Source organism: Dicentrarchus labrax, unplaced genomic scaffold (assembly GCF_905237075.1).
Source record: "Dicentrarchus labrax unplaced genomic scaffold, dlabrax2021, whole genome shotgun sequence".
Classification (NCBI taxonomy): Eukaryota; Metazoa; Chordata; class Actinopteri; family Moronidae; genus Dicentrarchus; species Dicentrarchus labrax.
Window position 1 is genome coordinate 16,856,897 of NW_026136709.1, and position 17,126 is coordinate 16,874,022.

Sequence of the window (17,126 nt, forward strand, 5' to 3'; positions counted from 1 at the left end):
GAACTGTGAATCATGGAGAATAGAAATATACAGCTGGAAATTAGCATAATATGTCCCATTTAATGTTATTTTTGCATAATGTGCTTTGTTTGAAAATGCTTTATGTTAAGATTTTGTGTAACTAATGAGATATTCTGCAGATTAGGGCTGCAAAAAATAATTATTCCCATTAAAATTAGCTTTTTTTTTTTCAATTCTTGTCAAAAATACTGAAAAATCTCCATCACATGTTACAACAAAGCCAAAATGTTACAATTACAATCATTTAAAAAAGCGAATTTGAGAAGCTGGAAGAAACAAATGTTTGTTTTTTTCTTGCTAAAATGCCTTAATTAAATGTGTTAATTAACCAACTAATAAACCTGTTTCAGCACTACAACACAGAGGCTACATTAATAAAAAATAAAATAAAAGAACATTTAACAACAGGCCATTTATTGTGAGATAGTCGGTATTAAACCATTTAGCCCTAGTCATTCCAATACATACGTTTCCCGCAGGAAATGGCTTGTCTCAATGACAAATATCTTAACAATCAAGCAACTAATGTTACTCTACTGTAACACTGAGTACTGGTGTGTGGCTCCAGGTCAGGATGCAGCCTCGTTTACAGTCATGCCTGCCCCGGGCTACCGTGTAGCCCCAGTCCTGTCTGGCTCTAAGAGTAGCAGCGTGGTTTTGTTGTCAAGTAAGTCAGTGGTTCCTCAAGGAGTCCCCTCACTGGAGTCAAGCCCAAAGGACTCGGATGTTGCTGTGCGGTCGTGCGTCTACTCCCGAAGTTCACTCGTCGCTGATGGCGGGAAGCTGCTTCTCTATGAATCGTTTAACATCCACCATTTCCTGCACGGATACAAAATAAGACATACATATATATTTATTTAATACAGGACGCAACTGGAGCTCCAGAGTCAACTTGTTCCCACCCATAAACTGACCTCTGGACAGGCGCTGTGAGGTAGACCTCGGTACGACTTGAAGGTGATGTTGGACGGATTGATGAGGCTTTTCATCTTCTCTGCTGTCTGGGTGCCAAACATAAAGGGGACCAGGGGGTCCGAATCCCCGTGGCATTGTAGGACATGCATGTCCTTGTTAGCACTGTTGGCGGAGGCCTGAGAATAGAAGAGATTAGGATTATTTTTATTATCTGATTATGACAGATTATGTCTTGGCTATGGGATATTCCGAAACCATAATTCAATTAAAAGAATAGTTAACAATAAAGTGAACATTAGGGGGGCCGCAGTTTTGAGGAATTACAAGATGGAACATTTAAATTTCAGATAAAATTATGAATCCGAGCTTTCAGCTGAACAATTCCTTTAAATGTACGTTTTAGTATTTACTGAACTTCTTCATTAGTGAATTTAATTTGCAATTTGTGTCGTGTTTTATTTATTTTTTACCTGAGGGAAGGACTTGCGGAGAGGGAGCCAGCAGCTGAGAGCGACCACACCAGCTATCTTCTGCTGGGTTGTCAAAGCCGTGTAGAGAGACAGTGCTCCACCCTGGAAAACACAAACAAACACATTTTGTACAAAAATACTCATCAAATATCTCCTGTGCCTATTATTAACGGACAAAAGGGCCTAAAAAAGAATCAGCATCCAAAGAATGGAGGTAATTTCAGGTTCCTATTGCATGAAAACAAACACATTTACTTATTCTTTTGTGATTTAACTCATTTGAAAAGTGTCCATCTGTTATTAAATGCTCACATCTTCTGGTGTGTGTGTGTGTGTGTGTGTGTGTGTGTGTGTGTGGGGGGGTGTGTCGCTGCTCAAACTGCACAGAGTGATAGTGACAGCTGATCCGTTGAATCACAGATTGATAGTGAAATTAGTAGTGTGGGGGGGGGGACTATTTCTTGGCCACGCACAGCAAACTTCCTAGAGTCTCTGCTGGTTGCCTGGCAACCGCTTTAGAGCCAAGAAACAGTCCTGCACATAAACCAGCGTAGAAACTGGTGAAATGGTGAATTGGTCGGCCTTTTTACACTTTGTGCGAATCACACAAACGAGATATAACACGTTAATAGTCGGCCTAAGAGGTGCCAGTGGACGAGAGCCAGGCTAGTTGTAGCTTGCTGGTTTTGCTTGAATGTGACACACCATTTCTGCCCAGTTCCCCTCATTAGATTGTGTTATATTCATGTGCTGTACGTTAAATAACTTAAGTGGGTTGTGGACATTCCTTCAACTATTATAAACAGTCACACTCACAGTTATTTATCAGTATTAACAACTGTAATCTCTTCAGATTTTGTGTTTCTTCTTTACAATTACCCATTTTCTTCTACGAATACTAGGGTAAACGTGTTTTTTGGAGCATTTAATTACCAGTCCTGTTTTTGTTTTGTTTTTTAAAATTGTATACATTAATATTTTAGAGCTCTGCCCCTTGAGAAAGCACTTGTGTGTGTGTGTGTGTGTGTGTGTGTGTGTGTGTGTGTATCTGTTGGGTTTGGTTATTCAAATGCATTATGTACACGAGCAGAGAATCACAAGAGAAAACAGTGTTATGTAACACATAATCTGCGTACATGCCACACTGACCTGTGAAAATCCACCCAGGATAATTCTGTGTGAAGGTATCCCATTCTTCACTTCTTGGTCTATCAAGGCTTTAACTGTGGGAAAAAAAAAAGACTTTAAGAAGCTCTTTAAGCAACAAACAAAGAGGCAGCAGATTCCTAATGCCACATTTAACAAAGTTAAAATGAATTATATATATACATATACAGACATACTGTTCTCTGAAGCTCTTTTAATTCCAGTCTCATCTTCATCTGCATCTGGGCTCAACCCGTAGATATCAAACCTAATACACAAGAGAAAATAACACTCATTATGCATGCAACAACCACCTTGTTTATTAATATATATATATGTTCAAATACTGTGACACTTACCAAGAAGGCATGGACATCCTCATGTTCAAGGAAACAGGCATGGTGGGACTGTAATAATGCACAAAACATATAAATGTTGATTTTACACCCTTTCAAATTATAATGGACGATGAAAAACTATATAAGCACTATAAATGAGGTGTTTTCAGACTTTTTTAAAAGACTTTCCCAACACTTGCAGACATCCCCTGTTATAATATTATATCTGCTGTGAATGCTTACGCGTGTGGACAGATGTATTTCACATGTGGTAGCCGGATGCCTGCGAAAGCTTCTGCCCATCCATGCCTGTCACATTGGACACAATCAAAACCTGCTTTAAATACAAGTGCATTGATCTCTTAAGAGCTTAGAGAGATTGACTGATACAGTTCTGCATTACCAAACGAGAAATAAAAACACATTTTCTTGACGTACCCCGTATCACCAAGGCCGTGCAGAAATATCACCTGTAAATAAAAACAAGGCAGGTACAGGCTTTTCTTTTAATACATCACATCTGGGTACTTATTGGAGCCTACACCTGCTTTATTTTTTTATTTTATTTATTTATTTATTTTTTTTTGGTCTAACTTTAACTACAAGACGTCAGTGTTGTCAGGTTAACTCACCGCTGCAGTGGCTTTACGGGCAGCAGGCACAATGGCAGGTAAAGGCGCTGACATGTTATTGCCGCACATACAGCGCAGAGGCAAAGATGTGTGAGGACAAGTTCGATACCAGCGCCAATCGGTGTCGATCTTGGTCCCTAAACCAAACCAAAACCGGCTGAAGGACAAGTGTGGACCGCAGTACTGGAGGTGAAGGTGCCTCCGCCGCTCGTACTACCGCTGCTGGTCGTGAATTTCTTTCTGGGAAGTTGAATTTTGTGGAAGAAGATAACACACACCGCCGGGTCACACTAACTTCACTCGTCGGAAGCGGCCGACAACGCTCGGTGGCCCCGCCCCCATGCCGCTCCGCGATTGGCTGGCGTTCGGAGTTCCGTTTGAAATACAAGGCAGCGATTGGTTGGTTGACGTGTCAGTGAGCGCCGCTTTAATCACGGTTAAATCCTCACGCCTCGGCATCTCAGGAAAACAGAGAATTCAGTCATATAACAACACAACTATAACGTTATACCACACATTTTATATGTATGGATTCAATTAAACATTTAATTAAACACCTTTGACACATTTTAAGGGGCAACCGCTTTTTTTTATTTGCCTTAATTACTGATTAAACTTTATATAACTATGTGTAATAGCTTTCCCACCTGTATTATACTCATATCTAATGACAATCACAAAAAAAAACCCGACATAAAAGGCTTCACAGCTCAATATCACACGCAATACCTTTTTTTTTTTTTTATATTTTTTTTTTGACGGTCGTGCTTTTATTTTGAAAACATCGCCGAACTAACAAGAAGCCCTTCCGCTCACCTCGATCACGTGACCCCCCCCTCCGTGTCCTTGCTGTGTTTGACACGTGAGCGGTCAGCCACAGAAAAACATGTCTTTCCCCAAAAAACCTGGAGGTAAAGCCCTGGATGTGTTACAGAGTCTGCCGCGGATCACTTTAGCCAACCTGCGGCCTGAACCCGGAGCCAAACAGCTGGTAGGCTCTTTTAAAACTGTCGTAGCTTTTCTTTTAGCAGCTAACAGAGCTACAGTTACAGGATACAAATGCTAAACCCTGTTTTTTTTTTTTGTTGTTTATTTAATTGTAGGAGAGGAGGAGGGGCAGAGGACAGCATGGGGGCAACAGAAGCGGCCGAGGGCATAAAGGAGAGCGGCAGAGAGGCACCCGGCCTCGGCTGGGGTTTGAGGGGGGTCAGACTCCCTTTTACCTCGCCATTCCGAAATACGGCTACAATGAAGGACACAGGTAAAAGCTGATCACTCCACCTCTCGAAGTGAACCGTAATCTGTAGTCTGTTATGTCGCCTGTCTGGTGAGCGAAGTGTTAAAACAGATTATGGATTACCAAGTTACCATTAAAGTGCTTGCAGAAAGTGACACCCTCTATGGTTTCCTCCTGTTGTCTCTGTCACAACACAGCCAGTGCATTCCTCTCATAGGCATTTAAACTGAGAATGGCCACTTCACTAATATTTGGGTGTTTATCACTACTACATCTGGGGGTCACACTCATATTCATAGCACTTGTAGTAGGAAGGAAGACTCCTAATTGTTCTTTTTCTCATATTAAAGGTCCAGTGTGTAACATTTAGGAATATAATGTTATTAAGAAGTGTTTTTATTAGTGTAAAATCACCTGAAAGTCACAAATCGTTTTTGTTATCGTAGAATGAGCAGGTCACCTTCTGTTGCATGTTAGCCCCAAACCATGGCTTTACATGGGGCTGTTGTGTGCTTTGCAGCCACCGTAGTTTTTCCTTCGCACTTGGAAAGTCAGGGGGGAAGCGAGTGTGTTGCTCTGTGCAACTGCACCACTAGATGCCACTAAATCCTACACACTGGAGCTTTAAGTGACACAGAAGAGCCAAAGGTACATTTCCATACCAGGATGTTCTGCTGCAACATTTCAGTCAGCTGCTCATAAATAAATAAATGAACCAACAACATACAGATATAATAGTGTCTAGGAGTGAGTGTAGTGTCTCTGCTGGTGCTGAACTTTCTACTGCATTTAAAATATGAAAGAAGTTTGTTTATCCTAAAGGAAATTAGTATTTTGTAGTTGTCGTACGGAGGGTTTTTGGTGATCACAGATTCATACTTTAACCAATAACAACAATGTTTGTGTGCTCTTCCTCAGCCGCCGTCCTCAGTACCAGCCTCTGTCGTTGAAACGGCTGCAATACCTGATTGATCTGGGTCGAGTGGACACGACCCAGCCCATAGACCTGACCCAGCTGGTCAATGCCAGAGGAGTGACAGTCCAGCCTCTGAAGAGGGACTTTGGAGTCCAGCTCATTGACGAGGTATCCGCTGCACGATCAAAGCACGTCGTTGATCGTGGACTTTTTCACACCGTGTGTTAGAGAGTTGTTCTCTCATCAACACTCCAGTTACTAGTTTCTGTCAACGCGAAACAACATTAGAGGAAAGATTTGGCTTATATTTAGGTTAAATAGGGAAACAGTGTTATTTTTGTTGAAAATTTGATTTTCTGGAGGCTGAATGTTGTACAATAAAACTTAAATATAATATAAGTGGGTGTTGAAGATAGATAGAGGGACTAGTAATTTTTTTGTGCTCCATGTTTAATGTTAAATGAGGCTTCAGAAATGTATTTACAAATGTGATCAGCTCAAAAAACATACTACTGTGTCCAAAGTGTTACAGCAAACATACATACATATCATCAGTAAAGCTTTCCCATTTGCTTTCTTATTACAATAAACATCCAGGTTATATAACTCCTATGAAACTACAAGGAAAGGACAAATGAATGACAGCAGATTAGGGATTTGGAGAGGGGGAAAAAAACAACTCAATTTAAAGTGTTTTGTTTTAATTCTGTTGCTCTTGTATCATCTTGTGCCAGTAGATGGCACCACATAACAATGTTGTCATACTGTCACAGATCAAGGTGTTGTTTTTTGACCCCTGTTTTTTTTTTCCCCTCCCTGCTCTGCCACAAGTTCACCCTTCATGTGCTTTCTCTGTTCCAGGGTGCAGATATCTTTGCAGCAAAAATCAACATTGAGGTTCAGAGAGCCTCTGAAGGAGCTATAGCTGCTATTGAGAGGAACGGAGGGGTCATCACTACCAGTTTCTATGATCCTATAAGTCTCGGTAACTCATGAATTATCCCCCACATTATAGCATCCATCTTGTGTATTTTAGATCATACTAAGAATATATTCTCTTGTTTTCTTGCAGGGATTCTCATCAAGCCTGTCCCATTCTTCTTGCGTGGGCAGCCTATCCCGAAGCGAATGCTACCAGGGGAGGATATGGTCCTGTATTACCAAGATGCTGAAAAACGGGGTTACTTGGCAAACCTGGAGAAGATCCAGCAGGCCCGGCTAGCCCTGGCACAGAAGTATGGATATATTTTGCCAGACATTTCAAAGGACGAACTGTATCACATGCTCTCCATGAGGAAGGATGTTCGACAGATCTTCTTTGGCCTCTCTCCAGGCTGGGTCGTTAACATGCCGGAGAAGAAGATTTTGAAACCCACTGATGAGAAACTGCTGAAATATTACAGTTCATAGGTGTGAGGCAAAGTAAAATCAATGCTTATGTATGCCAAAAGTACCTCGAAATGTGTGTAAAAAATTAAAAAAAGAAAGGCTTGACATGTTTCCATTTGATATTAAAACTGAATTAAGAATGATTAAACGTTATCTGGACATCTACATTTTTAAATACACTAATCACCAGAAGGAATTTGGTGCTATAAGTTTTACACAATATATTCATGACATAAGTTACAACCACGAGTGTTTCTTTGCTTTTGCTTGAGTGTCTGACGTCTGACGGCCTCGTGTCGGAACACAACTGGCCCGTGCGGCATGATGGAAGGAACGTGAACTGTAACAGGTGAGCGGGAAATAAGGAAAATAAGATAACTCAAAGAATGAAAACAGGAAACAGATGCCTAGTGATGTGTGTTACTTGTGAAATGGGTTGCCTAGGCCCTAGAAGGGGAGTTTGAAATTAGTCATAGGCAGCTGTATCCTGGTATGGACGTTCAAAAGGTCCCTCTCCCTCACCTTCCCCCTCCCCAACCCCTCTTGGAGTACAATCACAGGCAAACACATACATACAACTTTGCCTGGTTGTGCTTTAGAGGTGATGCCACGGAGAAATGTTTACACTTCGATATCCAAGGAAATCCCTGTGATTTAATCTTGACGTACTGTTTATCACCCATCTTTCTAATATCCACACTTTCACTTTAGAGTTTACACATTTCCAGTCTTTCTTTTATATAATGTACAATCTCATTAAGATGTTGAGATATTACAATCAACGCTTTATGGCGATTTACCCGCAGCCCGAACCAGAACGTACTCCTGTAGGTTTTGGTTGGATAATGGCCCCTACTTGTATTTGACCTCTCCATTACGCTCATGTTTATTTTTTGAAGTCAAAATGGCACACTCGCTATAAATAACTTGGTATTTTACGCAGATATTGTCTTAAGGGACGCTGCCATAGAATTTCTGCTGGTATAAAAACACTTTATCAAAGGAAGCATATGTTTGTGTGTGTGTGTGTGTGTGTGTGTGTGGTGTGTGTGTGTAAGACTGCAAGCATTGTGTTCCTATACAAAGTCCCCTCTGCTGGGTTACTTACTGGTAGACAGGTCCCAATTATGCAGGAATAAAAAGAAAAGTGACAAGAAAATAAATGATGCATCAAACTGTGAGTTAAACAGATTTTATAAAGTCAGTTTTTGCATTAAATTAAAGACAAACTGCCTTTTTTTAAAGGTGAATTTCTTACAGTATTTGTAAATTTCATAATTTGTTACCATGGAAGACAAAGGTCACACTTTGATGATTTTGCTTGTGGTTCCCTGAGTGTTTTCCTGAATCTCAAGTATCCAATAAACTACACAAGTAGTGGATACGTACACAGTCGGCCCTGCCAGGAAAACCAGCCCAAATCCTTACAGCATAATACTTTAAATAAATCACGCCACAGGAAAGAAACAGCACAATCATTGTTTATGGCAGAACTACAGTGCTTATCTTCAAAGCAGCAGATCCTTTTGAATTTGTATCAGGTCTCAGACGAGCAAAGGAGAGAATAAGAGTGAGCTCACACAGGCGACTGTGAATGTGTGGCTGCAGAAAAGTTTGCATAAAAGAAAAGCAGAAATCAAATCAAGTATTTAAGAATCATTCACTTTGGCTAAAAAGATTTGTTAGTCTGTTTTTGGGGAAGCATTTTATCTCTGGTTTCTTCTCCAAATAATCTAATGTCTGAGTCTAACCAGTTCACACTATTTAATTAAACCTTCAAGCAGTGAATTGCTGGAGCTGAGCAGGCTGGATTGTTTTGGTTATCTGCTGCCTTGAATGAGCCGTTTAAGACAGACACAGATATCATGGTGTCTCACAGGTCTCAGTCCATCTAATAATTAGGGTTAATTACAGCTAAATACAAGGGCTCTTCCACCTCTGTCTGCTGAGGGGAGACGTGTGGATCTGGTCTTGGATCAAGGTCAGGCTTATACATGGACTGTAAGGGGGGGGGGTTTGGAGTCCAATAACACCCAGAACTATCTGGACAATAAAATCCTTGGGAAGTCCTCAGATAAGACTCTTATCAGTAGCAGAATACAATTCCTAATTTACAAAGAATAAGGCTAGTTTTCTTTTTCTTTTTCAGCGTGAGTGGAGCTTTGCCTCGTTAGTCAGTCTCACTCTGAGCGAGCCTGTCTGATAGACAAATGAAATGAAATACAATTAGAGAGCAGTTTGACGAGAATGTAAAAAGGAGCCAGACGGAGGATTCGATGGGTGTTTTCTCAAATGAATCAAAATTCTGACTAAGGGCACATCGTTAGTCTTTTGTCGGCTGAATGATTATTCAAATTGGATTTTAGAGCTGCGATTAATGATTGTTTTCATTAGATTAACTGATTTGTTTGTCTATAAAATGTCAGAAAATATACATTTTTAAAGGCCCATCAAAAGTCCTTTACACATATTGATAGTAAAAAGTCATTTAAATTACTTTTTTTGTTTTTTTGTTTACTAATGTCATGTTCAAAGACAACAAATATGATGAATTTACAACAATTACAGCAGAGGAAAGCAGTAAATCTTCCCACTGTGAGACACAGTTATTAGTGAATGTTTGACATTTGTGCTTGATAAACGTGATAAATGATTAATCGGCTGTCAAAACCGGTTGCCAGTTTTTCAATCGATCAACTAAAAGATGCCACTCTTGTCCCTTCTCAGTTCTGAGTTCTGGTCATTGCACCACCTGGGCTTGAGCTGTGTTTGAAGTCTGGCTCAACCTTGGGCCCTGTTATCTCCGCTCAGAGGTGGGGGCATCATTGTGTTCTGCTAATGAGGCTACATTAAGCCTGTCTACACCAGGGGGCATGTAATCCTCTCAGCTGGCCTGACGTAAGGCCGGGCAGGGCGCTGTTTACACGGGGAGTGTGGAGGCTAGCACTCAGGACCCCGGGGCCACGAGTCTATGCTGGTTGAATCTGCTCAAACACGTGATTAAGAAGTAGAGGTGGAGAGAGAAGAGGGGGGGGGGGGGACACAGACCACTGCATAGAATGGTGTCTGAGTCTTGACAGAGTATATCTTGATGCTGGCCTGCTGTGCCCATACAATACAACACAATGCAATACAGTCCCTCGCTGCGAAGATCATGGTCACCTGACACAACAGCATTATATCCCCTTCACACCTTCCAGCTATGAAACAATGCAGCTCTTTATGAATGAACCACTGTAAGGAAAGTCGGTGGGTTGGCACTGAAGCGACTGAGGGCAGGTTTGGAATACAGTGCTTCATTATCGAAGGCCTCCTGCTTTACACTCCTGTGGTTTTTCTTCTAGTTTGCCGTTGGATAGACGTCTCCAAGTGAGAAAATCTTGCACTAAACATCCATAAATGTGAGAAAACAAGAGCTCGGAGTTAAAAATCTGCAGTCCGCACCTCGAAAGGGTGAGTTCAGGTGATCCAGCTCCCAGCAAACCATCCTTTTTTATGTATCATATCAGGGTCACGCATAAGTGCTCCAAATTCAGCCGATATTCAACCCCAAACGTCATCCAGAGTGGTCAAGAATCCCACGAGGGCCTTTTTTTTTGTAAATCCTGCTCAGGTCTTCGGTGCTCAGCTCTACCTGTGCCAGTCTGACCATCACTGATCCAAAGTGAAGGAGGAGAGGAGTGTCCCATATATAAGTTCTGTCCAATACAATGGCACATTGTGATCAGAAAGCCACTGAGGACAATCCCTATTGAGAAAAAGCACAGTGCCCATTCAGCTTGTTTGGCTGTGGGACAATGCAATGATACCCTACTGTCACCTCATAGATTAGGATTCATTAATAGAGCTGGAATAAAGGAAAAATAAAATAAATAAATACACATTTAAATGATCCTGGTGGTAAATTAACGCACAGAAAAACCTAATAAAACTTTATAATCCAGATATTAACACTGTCTAATATTTAGCCAGCTCAATTCACAGCTAAGCTCAGCCGAAACTGACGTTATTGTATTCACGCTGCGTCGTTCAAGCTAATTGATTAAATCCATTAGTGCTTCTCACAGCGCAATGGCGCGTGCGTCCCGTTTGACACCGCGGATGTGGATTCAACCTCTAAACCTGACAACATGGGAAGAAGAGGACCCCCCCTGCACACCCCCTCCTCCTCATCCTCCTCCTCTCTCACCCTCCTTTACCAAATACCAACAAAATATACATTAATGTGGATGAATAAATCTCTTTTACCTCTTTAAAACGTGTTTAAAAATGTCTTTGATTGATTTCCTGAGACGTTATCTCTCCAAGCCACATGCCTCTCTATCAGTTTCGACTGATACCAGGTTTTTTTTATTTGCCAAAGGGAGATGAGGAGCACAGTTTAAAAAAAAGAGCATACACCTTAATCAATTCTGTTACTGGATCTGCCAATGTCAGAGTATTGATCCGGCTTTTTGATTAAGATATGAAGCTCCATTTAGGCCTGATTTTGCAGGGTTATAAGTCCAAAAAATGCTCCCAGTGATGAGTTTAAAGTCTTATAAGTGGAGGGTTTTTCCTTGTGTATTAACCCTATCTGGCCCCATACCATAATACACACACACACACACACACACACACACACACACACACACACACACTCACAGTATTTACAGTTTAAAGGCCGGCACAGGTGCAGGTATTCCTCAGCCAGTCCGTGTATTGCAGATGTAAAGTCGCCGCTGGCACCATAATGGCATCTATTGTCTGTGTAATGTTTGTAAGACAGATATTCATTGAAACCACACAGAGGGGAAGCGAGCACCTGTAATGGCATCCTATTATATTAAAGTGGGATCACACGCCTTATAAGAGTTTCTGGAGAGATCATTAATGGCGGATACACAACGTTTAAAATCACTTTATTTTTTATTTATTTAATTTTTTGCAGCTTTTTATGGTTTAATATTTATATAATATGCTTGCTGTGCTTTTTTTTTAATATCACTATAATGTTGCAGTGATCTGTTGGCTTTCATAGCTTTATCTGCTTTATATGTAGGCTGTCTTATGCTTTGTGTCACAATAATAAAGCCATTATTTCCCATTAACACGTGTTTCAATGCTCAGAAATACGTTTATTCTCAACTGCATGGCATTTAATTCAAGATTTCCTGAAACTAAAACATTACTATAATATAAATAATTCCCAAATAACTGTGTCTGTCTACGAGAGAGAATGAAAGCCTCTTATAAATTCTAATTTCTTATAATATTTATAGGATAATTTAACCTTTTTTAATGTCTATTCGAGCTGTATTCTTGTAAATCAACAAATAAACTGACAGGCTGACAGAGACAACCATCCTGCTATAGTTTCTGTGAGTCTCAATCTCCGCTGCAGTTTTGACTCATTTCAATACACTTTTGTCTCTTTGATTTAGCTCTTCTGTTTCCTTTTGGGAAGTCAGACAGTTTATTTTTGGGGTGTATTATTCTCAGGTTTTTAATTCAAACCAGTTCAGTAAGAAATAAGCTATTTTAGTGTTATTCTGATGTCCTAATGGTGAGCTCATCACGCTCCTTTGTGCACACCTATCAGGGTTTTTTTTTCTTTTTTGTTGTGTGTTGAGCAAATATTTGTGCGCGGCAATCGTGTAATAAACGCGCCTTGATCATGTGTGTTTCAGTCCTGTAAAATGTACTTTGATAGAGACAGTGGATGGCCGATAAGATCTGAGAGCCACAATGTAATTAGTAACCAGCCCTGCCTCCTGAAAACTTTGATGTTCTCCTATCAATACCCTGCCTGCCTTTCAGGACCTATTGATTAGATTCCATTTCTCTCCAATAGGCAAAGCTGTAATTTGATTTTCCTAATATGGTTTTTAACAGAATCAAGACTGAAACCAGATTCCTTCAATTTAAAGAGACAGTCACACATGTCAGAGGCTTGATATCTATGCACAAATATATATATATAAATATAAAAGGTTCATAAACACAACCCACTGTTAAAATATTGGTCTGGAACAATAAAAAAAAGTAATATATGATCTAAATGTGCAGCTTATACAAATATATGTGTAAATCTGATAACATGGTGGCTTATTCAGTTAAATCTGGAGAATAAATTACATTATATAACATCTTAGTTGTATATTATGACTCATGACTCTTCCCATCTGAAGTTTCGTGGGGTCGTTGATTGGGGCGTCAGATGGGCCTATCACCGACCCGACAAAACACCTGGAATTCACACCTTAAATCCACTCCTCCCTGGCCTCCTATTGGTGGAGCGCCCGCATATAGCCGTCACTCTGCATCACCAGGAGTATGACAGCGGCCTGCAGCCGAGCCAAAACCACCAATCACCATCCGTAACCATGCGTTTCAGCCACGAACCCGCCGCTTTCCAGCTTTGCGCAAACGTGTTCGAAGGCGAAGACTCGGGCTCCGCAGACGGGGAGCAGATGACCGACGTGCGCTCGCCGTGTTCGGGGCCCTCCAGCCCGCTGTCCGTGAACTCGGACTCCAGCTGCACCAGCCCCGAGGCCAAGTCTGCCTCAGCACAGCAGAGGGTCAGGAGGCCCCTGAACGCCTTCATCATCTGGACTAAAGAGGAGCGCCGGCGGCTGGCGCATCTTAACCCAGACCTGGAGAACACGGATCTGAGCAAAATACTCGGTAAGACTTTGATTTACAGCCTAAATGATGATAATAGGACCAGTTGTTGATAGTTAATTGGAGATCTTGGAATGTTCCCTGCTAAACATATTAGAAATGTTTAATGTTTGTAGTTTTGTAATGTCTAATAAGGGGGAAACCTCAATAGTTCAAATGGATCTAGCATATAAAGTTTCAATCATAGCCCCAGAATATCTGATTATGTAAGTTTTTATTAGCTGTCATTGGTCAGTGGCAGATCATTAACCCCACTGTGCTCCTGCAGGAAAAACCTGGAAGGCCATGTCTCTGGCGGAGAAGCGTCCGTACATGCAGGAGGCCGAGCGCCTGAGGGTCCAGCACACCATCGACCACCCCAACTACAAGTACAGGCCCCGCAGGAGGAAGCAGCTGAAGAAGAGCTCCAAACCTCCGGGTGCAGAGGCCTCCTCTTCCCTCCCCTCGCTCTGCAGCCCGGGCTTCACGGCGCCCTACAACCTCACCTACCTGCTCCAGAACCAGCAGCAACACTACCCAAGCACCCCTGCTTTCCCACACTCCCCAGCTCACTTCACCCCTTTGCACAGCAGCTACTCAAACACTCCAGTTTATCCAGACGCGGCAGCAGACTCTTACCCAAACAAACCTGAGGTGTACCCGAACCCGCCTGCGTACCCTGCAGAGCCTCATATGTACTTTGGAGATCAGCATTGGCACATGCAGTATGGTTTCTCCGGCTCTGTTGGTCCCCATGTGGATCAGGGGGAGTCCAGGGTCTACGGGGGCCTGCTGTGTCCGGCTGGGCCCTCTTTAGAGTTTTACCTGGAACAGGTTCAGCTGGACATGCTGTACGATCTGGACCGCAGTGAGTTCGAACAGTACCTGGGTCCGACCCCTCACAGGCCTGAGTCAGTGGATCCCAGCAGCTATCAGCAGAGCAGCCACAGAGAGGGACGCTCGCTGTCTTGAAACTACTAAAACTGTATTTATTTAAATTATTTCAGCGTGTCATTTAATGACTGCTGGAAGTGTATATTGTGCATTTTGTTTTTGACAAGTTGTGTTCTTAAATACTTGTGTACTGTCCTACAATGTAATTAATGTATCAATAAATAATTAATTCAACTTACAATGTTCATGTCCTTGTTAATATAAAAAAAAATTTAAATTAACAGATTAAAACAATTAGAAATCCCTTTTATTTGTATATAACAGGTATTAAAAAGCCACTTAAGTGATTTAGAATCACACTTTCATAAAGGTCAATGCAGGGTCAAAAGTATACAGACTTTGGTTTTGAGGCTGCAAGAACACTGCATCCTACATTATGGCAACTTTTTGCAAATCTTATTGTTAGACTCTTCATGCAAATGTCCAAAAACCTCAACACCTTTAAATTTGACTTTTGACTGGTATCATCAGGGGTTATTTCAGGTTGAAACTGTCCTCTTTTGGAATCATTTTTATGTTTTTATTAATTAACTTTTTATATTATTGTTTTTATTTTGCATCCTGGGAGTTCACATACCGTTGAATTCTCAGCTGCACACTTCTAACCATAAAAAATCATAAAAAACTATAAATATATATTTTTGTTTAAGATTTTGACAACAGTTAGTCTCCCTAGTCAGCATTCATAAGCATAAACATGTAATAAATGATTTACAACACGTTATAATGTACTTGTGAGCAGACATACACGTTTATTAATTGTAATATAAATGTTTTTTAACTTGTCGACAATTCCTCCAGTGGGATTGGGGAAGTGCCTGCTGGTGTATAAACAGATAATGAATGACAATAAACAAAGTTATAATCATATATATATATTCATAAAGACTGAACAATATCCTTATATCTGCTGACAACTACATTATAATGTTATAAACTATTTATTCTATGTTTATATACTGCTTATAAATGGCACTTGCAGTAAAGTTGAACCAGAATCTTTGTGATTCTTCCCAGTTTCGAGTTGTTTTTTCCTCATAAGACTTTACGGTTATTGTATGGAACAAGGAATAAAAAAGCTCCACATTAAACCACATTAAACAGACTCCTCCTGACAAGTAAACTGATCTCGACGTCCACAACCGCCCTCCCCCGTTAAGATGACTGTGAATTATGTTAAATATCTGTTACATTAGACAATGTTGGAGCTATACTGCCCACCCTTTGGCAGAAGCCAAACTGTTGACACACTGTTTTATCTCCATCCTCATGTCTTTCTTGGCTCAGAGAGGGAAGTAGGGTGGGCGCCAGGGGCATAAACTTCCCAACTTCCTGTTTCATTTTAAAACATTTCACAAAGGCTCTAAAAATATGCCTAAAAATCGACATATCTCCAAACTCATTCGACTTTGGCTGCCAAATGTTTACCCATTTAGGAAAATGTTTACTTCCCTGTGCTGTATTTTCTGTGTCAGAGCCTCGAGGTTGAACTCTGTCCGGGACAGATATGAGATTGAGGCCCTTCAACATGTCAGGTGCTCCAAGGACGAAACCCTCCAATGCTCCCACACAGTAAAAAATAATGGGAACTTTTATTATTTAGCATTTCTTACTATAAATATATAAAAATACATTCGTTTTTCAACTGAACACACAGGTTTTTAATTATAAAGACTCTGGGATGTTCATTTAAAGTACACATTTATTATTTATCAGCATAGATTTATTTACAAATCTGTTTTTATGGACAAAAGCAATAAATAAAACCCAATTTTATATATAACATAACTAAGAAACATATTTAAAATATAAATAAATGTGAAATTTTTAATACAAACCTGCACAGTGTCAATCAGTTTCTTTTCTAACACACCTAAAAACCTTTTAGCGGTGGTGAACATGATGGATAAACACAACAAAAAGTCTGATAATATGCAGAACGATCTTTGTAAGAACAGACCAGACCTGCTTGTCAACAACAAAATGAAGCTTTCTGTACAGTTTAATCTGAACACAAAGTTTGCACCATATTCACTGATCAGATTGACGTCTGTCAGTGTTCACCTTCTCTCATCGTACTTTAATCTGTTTAAATAAGTGTCACTAATATCAGAAGTTTCACCTCAATAATGAAAAAAATCCCAAAAAGTCCAAATATTGTGAGTGATTTATTCATTTCAACAAATATACAATTATATAAAAACATTTGTTTTTTATTGTATTTACCACAATATATAATCAGAAAAGTATCTTCTTTATCCTTAAAGATTTATTGGTTTGTTGGTATGTTTTTTAAAATCATTACAGACTTTTTGGTGATATGAATTTACATAATTCTATAAATAAATAAATATGATGACCTCTGAAAAAGAAAACCATAAACAGGTCACATGCTGAGATGGATTTTTCTGCCCTTAACTTCCTAAAAATGTCATGTTTCTAAAAACCGCAGAGCATTTTGGGGGA

General features: G+C 40.4%; 3 protein-coding genes across 3 annotated transcripts; 2 read left to right on the plus strand and 1 right to left on the minus strand.

The window, feature by feature from the left end:
• Positions 1-418: 418 nt before the first annotated feature.
• Positions 419-3,862, minus strand: lypla1 (lysophospholipase 1). Its single transcript, XM_051411035.1, has 9 exons — positions 3,523-3,862; positions 3,329-3,360; positions 3,134-3,199; positions 2,912-2,959; positions 2,750-2,820; positions 2,556-2,629; positions 1,407-1,508; positions 936-1,112; positions 419-840 (listed from the first exon to the last, which is right to left on the minus strand). The coding sequence occupies exons 1-9, from the start codon at positions 3,589-3,591 to the stop codon at positions 781-783; spliced, it is 699 nt and encodes a 232-aa protein (XP_051266995.1). The 5' UTR covers positions 3,592-3,862; the 3' UTR covers positions 419-780.
• Positions 3,863-4,338: 476 nt separating this feature from the next.
• mrpl15 (mitochondrial ribosomal protein L15) lies at positions 4,339-7,212 on the plus strand. Its single transcript, XM_051411202.1, has 5 exons — positions 4,339-4,513; positions 4,626-4,783; positions 5,678-5,843; positions 6,537-6,660; positions 6,748-7,212. The coding sequence occupies exons 1-5, from the start codon at positions 4,409-4,411 to the stop codon at positions 7,083-7,085; spliced, it is 891 nt and encodes a 296-aa protein (XP_051267162.1). The 5' UTR covers positions 4,339-4,408; the 3' UTR covers positions 7,086-7,212.
• Positions 7,213-13,360: 6,148 nt separating this feature from the next.
• Positions 13,361-14,834, plus strand: sox32 (SRY-box transcription factor 32). The gene is made up of 2 exons (XM_051410792.1): positions 13,361-13,730; positions 13,996-14,834. Exons 1-2 carry the CDS (start codon positions 13,430-13,432, stop codon positions 14,676-14,678), a joined length of 984 nt encoding a protein of 327 aa, XP_051266752.1. The 5' UTR covers positions 13,361-13,429; the 3' UTR covers positions 14,679-14,834.
• The last annotated feature ends 2,292 nt before the right edge of the window (positions 14,835-17,126 follow it).